The following is a 12327-nucleotide window of genomic DNA, read 5'->3' as shown; positions in this document are numbered from 1 at the left end:
GCCATTCCAGGTAAGAGCTGTAGAATATGGAAAAGGGTATAGGTTAGACAAACCAAGAAGGGTATGCTATACTAAATTTGGGATGTTCTTCTGTAGGCAATAGGGAGCTGAAAATATTTTAAAGTAAGGGAGTGACATAATCAGGTTTCTTATTTAAAAGGATAACTATGCCAGAAATGTGCATAATTAACTAGAATGCAGAGGGAGAGATGTTAGGGAAAACCAATTAAAAGGTTATTTTAAGAGTCTAGATAACAGGGATCTGAAACCAAGGTGGTAGTTGTATGAATAGAGAGGGGCAGATTAGGGATCAACTTCTGAAATAGCAGTAAGTTGTTCTGATAACTGAATAGGGCTTGATAATCAATAGGAAGAAAAGGAAATGTAAGGTCTAATTTCAGAGTTTAGGTGGAGAAAAAGAATACAGTAATATCAACGGAGTATAGGGATGGGGATTGAGAGAACGAGGTTTTTTTAACTTGTGTATAAAGCACTTTAGTAATATTCAGGTGTCAGTTTAAAACTCAGGAAAGAAGTGGAGGCCACATCAAGACTAGAGGTCACTTACTCATAGATGGTAGCTTAAAGCAGTACCTGACCAGAACCGCCGCCCTTCAGCATGGCTAAAGCTCACTATCCTGATTCTTCTCAATTGCTGTACCTTTGTTAATGCTGCCTCATCTTTAAACACAGTGTCTCTTTATTACCGCTATCCACAATTCTACCAATGGTTTTAGATTTATTCCATTCCTTTTCTTCTTTTACATCTATTTCCTAATATAGGAAATCTATCAAGTTAGGATTCTGGAGTTCTTATCTCACCTTTGCTACTAGAAATGCATGTTCTTGAATAAGCCTCTTAACCTTTCTGGATTTCAGATATGAAAAAGAGTATCAGATTAACTAACCTCTTAGATTTCTTCCACTTGTAATACTCCACAAGTCCCTCTCTGACCTCAGAAAGATCTCTGCATTACACATTAATTGTAATACTCATATGACAGGTGGTTTTCTCATGTTATCACAAAGTCTCTTAGTGTTCATTCATTTCATATTTCTATGTATCTTATCTCCTCTACTAAATTACACATTGCTTGACAGCAAGAACCATCTTTGTCTTAAATGAAGGTCCTTAATAATACTTACTGAGTAAGAAATGGCTGGAGTATTTGATAATACAAACCAAAATGCTAAGTTGAATATCATTGTTTTCTAAGTATTTTGTTCCTAAGTCTTTTTTTTTTAAACCTCCTTCACGGTGTTGAACACTATGTCATAAATTGCTTTTCTTTTCCTCTTATTACCTAAACCACAGCCACATACATATGTACATTTATATAGTATTTGGGGGGGGTAGTAAGAAAAGAAGCTTCTCTTCCTGCGTAAGAGTAAAGAAAGTTAGGAGTTGATCAGAACAAAAAGCACAAAACCATTGACAACCACCATTTCTACTACCACTGCTATAATCTCCATCATCTTAAAGGGATTATTACCAAAGGTGTAAGCAAGGTAGGGGTATGGTGGAGGAAAAAAAAGAGCACAGATAAATTATCTACCAGCAAGGAAAAAGACCTCAGTCTGATTTCAAGAGCATAAAAAATAACTTGGATCTTTTCTATTAACACAAAGAAGACATGTGAGTTTTGTTATAATAGAAAATTTTTAAGTCTGTTTATATAAGACTTTTCTCACCATTACACCTCTGAAGCACAATTTCAAAACAATTACCATATATTCTTGGTCAAACTATTACACATTATCATTGTTATTTAGATATACAAGATAAATGTAATTACTAAAGCAAAGACAAATATCAACAGCAAAATATCTCCATAACTTTATGATTCTTACCTGTTCACTCTCCTAGGACACTTGTCTGGTTTAATATCCACCTCATAGAGGTAGACATCAATCTTTGGGATTTCAACTTGAAAACAGTTAGCCAGCAATTTAATGGGTTTGCCCATGGTGCCATAGCCAGGTCTTCTGGGCACCATGAGTAGGGGCTGGGCCCCAACAGGTCCTGCCAGAGAGGGGGAAAAATAGAGTAACACTGTTACAAGCTGCATTTGATAATCTTGTCAATCAGGTTATGTTAGAATTTTAAAGTACAGCTGACAGTGATTAAGACTAGTGCTGAAAGATGACATCATTTCTAAGACTTCAACTTCCTTCCTCCTAACTTACTCTCCTCATTAAAACAAATATATAAACAAAACACTGAGCATCTCTGGAAAACTTTATTGGAAGAGTAGAAAGAAGAGAGAACAATCATAAAACCTAGGTGAGCATTAGCAAGCCCAAATCAGACCCCAAGAGTGTGAGACCAACAGCAAAGTAAAATAAAGAAAGCAGAAGGTGATAATAAGGATAAGAATAAATCAGCAAAATGAAAAACTATATACAATCAAAAGGATCAACAAAGCACAAAATCAATTGTTTGAAAAGAAAGAAAATCATAAAACTCCAGGCAACACTGTTCAGGAGAAAAAAGGCTTTAAGTAACCAAAATATGGAAAAAATGATTATCACTACAGATACTGAAGACATTACATTGTGTCAATAAATTTGAAAGTTTGATAAAACAAATTCCTAGAGAAATATAGCTTACTGACACATACAAGAATACACAATCTGAAAAGTCCTCTGTTGGTAGAGATGTAAAATGGTGCAGTCACTTTGGAAAACAGTATGGTGGGTCTTCAAAACATTAAAAATGGAATTACTATATGATCCAGCAATTCTACTTCTGTATTTACATCCAAAAGAACTAAAAAGAAGGACACTGAAGAGAACTGTACACCTATGCTCATAGCAGCATTATTCAAAATAGCCAAAAGGTAGAAGCAACCTGAGTGCCTACTGATGGATGACTGGATAAGCAAAATGTGGTATATACATACAATGGAATATTAATCAGCCTTAAAAAGGAAGGAAATTCTGACACATGGTACAACATGTACAAAATTTATGGATGTTATGCTAAATGAAATAAGCCAGTCACAAAAAGACACTGATTCCACTTATTAATACCAAGAGTGGTCAAATTCATAGAGATGAAGTAGAAGCGTAGCTGCCAGGGGCTGGGAGAAAGGGAGAATGGGGAATTGCTGCTTAATGGGTGTAGTTTCAGTTTTACAAGAAAAAGAGTTCTGGAGATTGGTTATACAATATCCACACACTAATTGAATGTACTTAAGTACTACTGATGTGTATACTAAAAAATTACTAAGATGATAAATGTAATGTTACATGTATTCAAGTGTGAATGTACTTTAATACTACTAATCTCTACACTAAAAAATTGCTAAGATGGGGGAGGGCTGTGCAACACAGAGAAGACAGGTAGTGATTCTACGGCATCGTACTACACTGATGGACAGTGACTATAATGGGTTTGTTGGGGGAACTTGGTGATGGGGGAAGTCTAGTAAACATAATGTTCCTCATGTAATTGTAGATAAATGATACCAAAAAAAAATTGCTAAGATGGTAAACTTAATGTTACATGTGTTTTATCACAGCTAAAAAAGAACTCTAAGTGATATCCAGCATTAAGATTTTAAAGCCCAAAATGTTGTAGCTTTGTTAAACAAATCTCAAATAATGAATTCAGTTAATAAATAACTATCTCAATTAACTTCATTTAAAACACTTGAAAAGTCCTGTAACTATGTGAAAAAATGAAATCCACAATTAAAAATATTTCTACATGCACACTAAAAGATTCCAGATCCAGATTGCTCCACTACAGAATTATACGAAACATTTAAGGAAAAAAATAATATCAATCTTATACAAACTCTTCCAGAAAAGAGAAAAAAGTGAAAATACCCCAATTCAATTTATAATGACAGAAAAATCTTGATGCTAAAATCTAACCAGAACATTATGAAAAGGGAAAATCCTAGGGCAATCTCATTCATGAACATAGATGCAATAATCCTAAATAAAATGTTAAGTTAAACCAAGCAATGTATCAGAAGGATAATGTATCATGACCAATATGAGTTTTTATCAGGAATTAAAAGGTAAGTTCACAACAACTTTTTTTTTTCACTGTGAATGAAAGTAGATTAAAGTGCTGTCTACATCATTTATTCTTAAATTTTGTTTTCAGATATTTCTAATCTCTTTCATGTATTTGTAAATTCTTCAAAAGGCATAATCTTTCCTGCCATCCTAGACTGAGACAGGTAATACTGAGTAAATCTGGACTAGGTTATAGTTCTGGCTCTGCCATGTATCTAACCCCTTGAACTCTGTCAAATATTAATGGCCCTGAAACTCTATTTCCTGATCTAAAAGATGGGAATAAAACTTGATCTGTATCTTTCTTATGAATCTTGTTAGGATCAAATTGGAAAATGTACAATTTTCTAAAGTAAGCTAAACTTACCAAGTTCTTACTTGTGATAAATGCTTTACATGCATTATCTCATTTAATCTTCATACAAATTTTATAATGATTTTATAGATGTGGAAAACTGAAGTGACTTGCCTAAAATTTCACAGCTAGTTAAGTAGTAAAACCAGGACTGGAACAGCCCTCCTGGGCTCTTTACTCTATTGATATATTCGTCCATCTTTTCACCAGTATAATACACTGTCCTGATAACTACAGCTTTGTAGTAAGTCTTGAAGTCAAGTAGTGTCAAGTCTTCCAATGTTATTCTCCTTCAATATTGTGTAACTATTCTGGGTATTGTGCCTTCCCATATAAACTTTAGAATCATTTTGTCTATATCCACAAAATAACTGGCCAGGATTTTGTTTGGGTTTGGGATTGTGCTAACTCTATGACTCGATGAATCAAGTTGAGAAGAACTGACATCTTCAGCATATTGAGTCTTCCTATACATGTACATGGAGTGTCTCTATTTATACTTTTCTTTTATTGTTTTCTTCAGAATTTTATTTTCCTTGTATCTTGTATACATTTTGTTAGGTTTGTAAGTTTTGTTAGATCTTATAAGTATTGGCTTTTTTTTGAGTGCTAATGTAAATGGTACTTGCTTCTAATTTCAAATTCTTATTGTTCACTGCTGGCCTCCAATTTCAGACTCACTATTAGTCTACAATAATCAAGACAGTATTGGTTAAAGAATAGACAAAAAAATCAGTAGAACAGAAAAGGAAGCCCCAAAATTGTCCCACTAAATATAGTCAACTGATTTTTGACAAAGGAGCAAAGGCAACTCAATGGAAAAAGGATAGTCTTTTTTCAATAATGGTGCTAAACAAGTGGATATTCATATGCAAAAAAAAAACAAACCACATCTAGACACAGAACTTACACTTTTTCCAAAAATTAACTCAAAATGGCTTACAGACTTAAATGTAAAATGTAAAAAGTACAAAACTCCTAGAAGAAAACACAGGTGAAAACATGTGATGGTGACTTCTTAGGATACCAAAAGCACAATCCATGAGATAAAAACATTGATGTTTTCATTAAAATTAAAAAGATCTGTTCTGCAGAAGAGAATAAAACACAAGCCACAGACTGAGAGAAAATATTTACAAAACACCTATCAGATAAAGGGCTAGTATCCAAAATATATAAAGATCTCTTAAAACTCAACAAAAAAACTCTTAAGAAAATGGACAAAAGATCTGAACAGATACCTCACCAAAGAAGATATGCAGATGGAAAATAAGCATATGAAAAGATGCTTAACATTATATGTCATTAAGGAATTGCAAATTATAACAATGGGATACCACTACACACCTATCAGAATGAGAAAATACAAAAAAACACTAACAACATCAAATGCTGACAAGGATATGAAGCAAGGCACTCTCATTCATTGCTGGTGAACTGCAAAGTGGTACAGCCACTTAGGAAGACAGTTTAGCAGTTTCTTACAAAATTAAACATACTCTTAACCATATTATCCAGAAAACATGCTCCTTGGTATGACCTAAAACTTACATCTAGACAAAAACCTGCAGAAGAATGTTTATACACAAAAACCTGCAGAAGAATGTTTATAGTAGCTTTATCTATAAATGCTAAAACCTGTAAGCAACCAAGATGTTCTTCAGTAGGTGAATGAATAAAAAAAAAACTGAAGTACCTCCAGACAACAGAATATTATTCATCTCTAAAAGAAATGAGTTATCAAGCATGAAAAAACTTGGAGGAACCTTAAATGCACACTTCTAAGTAGAAGAAGCCAACTAAAAAGGCTACATAACATGTAATTTCAACTGCATGATATTTTGGAAAAGGCAAAATTATGGAGACAGCAAAAAGATCAGTGGTTTCCAGGAGGGAGAGATGAATAGGCGGAGCACAGGGAATTTTAATTCTATTTTGTATGATATTGTAATGTTGGATATATGTCACTAACATTTGTCAAAACCCATAGAATGTACAATGATCAAAACCCACAGAATGTACAACACAAAGAGTGAATTCTAATTTAAACTATGGACTTTAGTTAATAATACTGTATCAATATTGGGTCATTAATTGTAACAAATGTACCACACTAATGTAAAAACAGGGGAAACTGGCCGTGAGCAGGGGAATCAGGGGGTATATGGGAACTCTGTACTTTCCATTCTATTTTTCTATAAATTCAAAACCAATTAGAATTATTAATATAATGTACATGCTTTGACCTAGCAATCCCAATTTCTAGGTATTTATCTACACATATACTTCCATATGCATAAAATGCTATTTGTACAGGATATTCTTGTATGCAGCATTGTATGGAGTAACAAAAGACAATGGAATGTAAGCTCAATGAAGGTTGGGGGTTTTGTCTGCTTTTTTCGATCTATACTGTCCAGAACTGTTCCTGGCATAAAGGTATAAAGTAAACAATAAATATATGCTAAATGAATGAAATGAATAAATCAAAACTCAATAGGAAATTAATACAACCACACAATGGAATAATATATAACTATTTAAATTAAAAAGAACAGGGAAACTCCTTAGATTCACTAAAGATGGCTTATATAAAAAAATACTACAGGATAGGGTATATAATGTGTCCATTTGTATGAATAAAGAAAATATACATTCATATTATACACACAAACATTATTAGACTGGTAGGACACCAATACAGGAGCAAAGACTGCCTTCAGAGAGCGAACTAGATGGCTGGGGGGCCTAAGAAAAAAGATTCATTTGTCTCCCCATACAATCTATTCTGATACAACACATCTTTCTGTAACACAGATCAGCTCATATGCAATAGTAAATAGGGAAATTATGTCAGTTTAACACAGTTGATACTTTGGTTGGTTCACATGTTATTTTCTTCAGCCTATTAATGCTTTGCATCACCAAGTAACAGCAGCTGGCTACAAAGCACAGTAACACAACTGAATGCAACAAACTGCTGAGGAATTCCATAATACCCACTCACCCCTAAGGTCTTCCCTTTGTCTCAGTTTGGCTGAATGCTTTGACTTGGAATAACTTGTGTGATTTCCTCTAAATTTTGTGCTATTTGCCTTTATCTCAGTAATTTGGCAGTCTCAAATCTTCCTCAAATCCTATTTCACCAAGCTACCATCATCTTTTTAAAACACCTTAATATAAAGTCCTATGCTTACAGTAGTACTCATTCATTAGGCCTTTTTTTTTTCCTTAGCAGTCAGTCTTCTTTAACAGCTTTATTGAGATATTTTTCACATCATACAATTCACCAATTTAATGGCTTTTAGAATATTCACAGAATTTTTCAACCACCATCACAATAAATGTTAGAACATCATCATCCTAAAAAGAAATCCTGAACCCGTCACCCATCACCTCCCCAGTTCCCATCACCCCCAGCAAAAACCTACCATTAATCTACTTTCTGTCTCTACAGACTTGTCCTATTCTGGTCATTTCATATAAAGGAAATCATATGTTGTCCTTTATAACTAATTTCTTTCACTTAGCAAGTTTTCAAGGTTCATCCATGCTGAAGCATGTATTAGTACTTCATTCCTTCTATTCCCCAACAGTATTTCATTTTATACCCCAACAGGATATACCACTTTTTACTTATCCATCCACCATTTGATGAACATTCAGGTTGCTTCCACTTTTTGGCTATTATGATAGATAATTCTGCTATAAATACTCATATCATGTCCTAGTTTAGACATAAATTTTCACTTGAGAAGATTCCTAGGAATAGAACTGCTACGTCATGTTTAGCCTTCTGTGGAACTGCCACTGTTTCCCAATCATTATGAATTTAACAGGTCTGTTTAACTGTGCTGGGTTTCTTATTAGAATTTTTGTTGTTTTAATTATACTCCTGTTAAAAAGTTGCCTGTTTTGATTGATCAGCTTCAAGTTTATTCTCCCCACCCCAAATTAAGGCTTATCAAGATAAAACTTAAATATTAAAAATAATCAAGATAAACTTTCCCTTGTTAATGGAACAACGTATCCATTTAATAAAACATAGAAAGTTTTATTCAAGCCATTTCACCATCCCTTTCCAAATTATATTCTGGGAAAGAGATCATAATCAGTAGTTAAGTATCTCATGAAGTGATGAAAAACAACTATATATCTTTACCACTCCTTCCATCAAGAGGTGGAATCTTTTCTCCATCCCTGAATCTGGGCTGACCTTACTTCAACAGAATGCAGAGGTAGTTAAACACTGTGTAGCTTCTGAGACTGGGTTTTAGAGATCTGCAGCTTTGCCTTTGCCGTTTAGAATGCTACTTCTTGGAACCCAGCCTTCATGCTGTGAGGAAACCCAACCTGCCTCAAGGAAAGGCCCAAGTGGTGATCCTAAATTCTCTTCCCACCTCCCTCCCACTTCCAGCTGATAGTAATAGCTTAGTTTCCAGCCAGCAAATATTGAGAAATGATAAACTGATGTCACTGTTATTTTAATTCACTAATGCAGTAACAGATTGCCAAAACATTTATTTTAGAAAAATCTGGACATTTTATCATCTCTTTATAAAAAAAAACAATGGCATAATAAATTAATGTATTTAAGTTTATATGGTTTCTTTGCTCACCACTCATCCTTCCCAACTCTGAGTCTCACTTCTTGAGGTTTCAAATTAATCTTTCATTATTCTAAGGCATGCCTTTAAACAGTGTTATACAAATAGGCACCTGGCTGTGGGGAGGAGGGATAATTTTCCAAATCCTTATGTACATTTAAGAATGTTCATTACCTTCTTACACAAACAACCTGGCTTGACATTGAACCCATGCATTCAACAGTTTTATATTCAAATTTTCATAGATGTTGTCTTCTAACATTTGGTATTGTAGATTACTTTTTCCATATGCATTCCTTATATTTGAGACTTGAAAATCTATAAATATGTCCTGTGTGGTTCTCTTTTTGTTAGGTTTGCTTGGAACAGACACTGACTCATTTTCAGATGAGATCAGTATTTCAAGGGTATTTCTTCTGTTATTTCTTTATTAATTTTCAACTTTTCTTTTTCAAAGACCTCTAAAATTTGCCCTCAGAAGGCTGTATATACATGGATACCCAGCCCAGGTGCTACTAGAGCCTTTTAAACACACTTCCACACACGTTTGCTTTATAATTTGCATCTGATAGCTTTAAAATGTGAAGTCTGTGATTTTGTTTTTATTATCTGTTGTCTTTACTGCTTGTGGTATCTTGTTAGAATGTACATCTGGTTATGGGATTATATGGTCACTGTGCTTAAAAAATTCTTTGTAGAAGCAATTTGAGATGTAGGATAAAGATATTTTCCTTAAGATCTGCATTTGTTTCCTTGAGGTACCTGGGAGTACTACCATTCCCATGGAACTTAAAAACAAATTTAAGATCATAGGTTCCCTGTGAGGGTCATCCACTTCAAGATAACTCTCATGCTGAAAATAGCATTTCAGGGTCCTCCTATATGGTACAGAAGGTCTCCTGTACACTTTGCATCATATGCAGACCCTAGGCTTTGATTTCTGTTAACCTCACGCCTTCAGGCATCAAAATTTTAAGTTTTCAGGATCAGCAAATGCCCTCAGGGAAAAAGTGGCTATTACAGTCATTGCTTCTCTGGGTTTCTATTTCCCTGCCATTTTGGCCTGGTAATTATGGTCATATACCACACAACCTAATTTTTCCATGTAAAATACCTCTTGATTTTTAAGATCTAAACTTCTTAGAATATACTAAACTTATATCTTTCAATATAACGTTTTTCAAATATATTACATAGCAAACATTTACACTATATCACCAAAACTCAACACAACTTTTTTTTTAAAGCAACACAAGCTATGCTCCAGTGCAAGAGGCAGAATATAAGAAATCACATACAGAAGCCTTTTTTTCTTCTTTTTTTTTCTAATTAAGGTATCATTGATATACAATCTTATGTTCAGATTTCACATGAGCAACATTGTGGTTACTACATTCCCCCTATTATCAAGTCCCCACCACATACCCCATTACAGTCATTTTCCATCAGCATAGTAAGATGCTATAGAGTCACTACTTGTCTTCTCTGTGCTATCCTTCCTTCCCCGTGACCCCCACACTATTTGTGCTAATCATAATACCCATTAATCCCCTTATCCCTCTTTTCCCACCCACCCTCCCCAACCCCTTTCCCTTTGGCAACCGCTAGTTCATTCTTGGGTTCTGTGAGTTGCTCCTGTTTCGTTCCTTCAGTTTTTGTTTTGTTGTTATACTCCTCAGATGAGTGAAATCATTTGGTACTTGTCTTTCTCCACCTGGCTTATTCCACTGAACATAATACCTTCTAGCTCCATCTATGTTGCTGCAAATGGTAGGATTTGTTTTCTTCCTATGGCTGAATAATATTCCATTGTGTATATGTACCACATCTTTTTTATCCATTCATTTACTGATGGACACCTAGGTTGCTTCCATGTCTTGGCTATTGTAAATAGTGCTGCAATAAACAAAGGGATGCGTATGTCTTTTTGAATCTGAGATCTTGTTTTCTTTGGGTAAATTCCTAGGAGTGGAATTCCTGTGGCAAATGGCATTTCTTTATTTAGTTTTTTGAGGAACCTCCATATTGCTTTTCACAATGGTGGAATTAATTTAATTTCCCACCAACAGTGTAGGAGGAGGGTTCACCTTTCTCAGCATCCTCACCAGCAGTTGTTGCTTGTCTTTTGGATGCTGGCCATCGTAACTGGTGTGAGGTGATATCTCATTGTGGTTTTAATTTACGTTTCCCTGCTGATCAGCAATGTGGAGCATCTTTTCACATACATAAGTTTTTTAAAGCCTGCTGAATGTCAACAAAGGGCATGTGCTGCTGGTGGTAAAAAAAGTCATGAAGTCTCATGACAAAGCAAAAACCTATAATAGACATACAAAAGGAAAAATAATTGAAGCACCCACTGAAGAAAATAATCAAATCACAAAGGAAGAAAGCAAGAGAAAAAGAACAGAGTAACTACAAGTAGCCTGAAAACAGTGAACAAACTGTCAATAAGTACATACCTGTCAATAATTACTTTAAATGTAAATGGACTAAATTATCCAATCAAAAGACTTGGAGAGGTTGAATGGATAAAAAAGTGAATATCCACCTATAGACTGCCCACAAGAGACTGACTTCAGATGTAAGGACACACACAGACTAAAATGAAGAGTTGGAGAAGACAGTCTATGCAAACGAAAATCAATGCAGGGGTAGTTACATCAGAAAAAGAGACTTTAAAACAAAGGGTGTGATAAGAGACAGAGAAGGGCACTGCATAATGATAAAGGGGTCAAACCAACAAGAAGATATAATATTTGTTTATGCACTCAACAGAGGAGCACACAATATAAAGCAAATATTAACAGAACTAAATGGAGAAAGAGACAGCCATACAATAACAGTGGGGGACTTTAATACCTGATTTTCATCAGTGAATAGATCATCCAGACAGAAAATCAATGAGGAAATATTAGTCTTAAATGACATATTAGACCAGATAGACTTAATAGACTCACACACAGTAAAACAGAATATTCCATTCAAAAGCAACAGAATATACATGTTTATCAATTCCATAAGAACATTTTCCAGGATAGATCATATGTTAGGCCACAACACAAGTCTTGGTAAATTTAAAGACACTAAAATCATATCAAGCATCTTTTCCGAATGCAATGGCACAAAACTAGAAATAATTAGAGGAAAATTGGAAAATTCACAAACATGCATATTAAACAATTTGCTAACCAATAACCAACGGGTCATAACCAAAGGCAGTGTTATTTGGAAAAATAAAATCATGAAATATACATTTTATATTTGAATAATGCTGCATGTTATATGATATTAGAAAATTGTTGATTTTCTTACCTGTAATGATGATGTTAGTTT

At 34.3% G+C, this 12327-nt stretch overlaps 1 protein-coding gene across 2 annotated transcripts in view; it reads right to left on the bottom strand.

Moving 5' to 3' along the window:
• AGO3 (argonaute RISC catalytic component 3) overlaps positions 1-12327 on the bottom strand; it is a 141433-nt gene that overhangs the window by 115052 nt on the left and 14054 nt on the right. For both annotated transcript variants that reach the window (XM_037021309.2, XM_037021310.2), the window contains exon 2: positions 1852-2023. In XM_037021309.2, coding sequence (XP_036877204.1) covers positions 1852-2023 — 172 coding nt within the window. The remainder of the gene's footprint in view (positions 1-1851; positions 2024-12327) is intronic.

Source organism: Manis javanica, chromosome 4 (assembly GCF_040802235.1).
Source record: "Manis javanica isolate MJ-LG chromosome 4, MJ_LKY, whole genome shotgun sequence".
NCBI lineage: Eukaryota > Metazoa > Chordata > Mammalia > Pholidota > Manidae > Manis > Manis javanica.
Note: the sequence above shows the minus strand (reverse complement) of the source record. Positions and strands in the feature narration are given on the sequence as shown.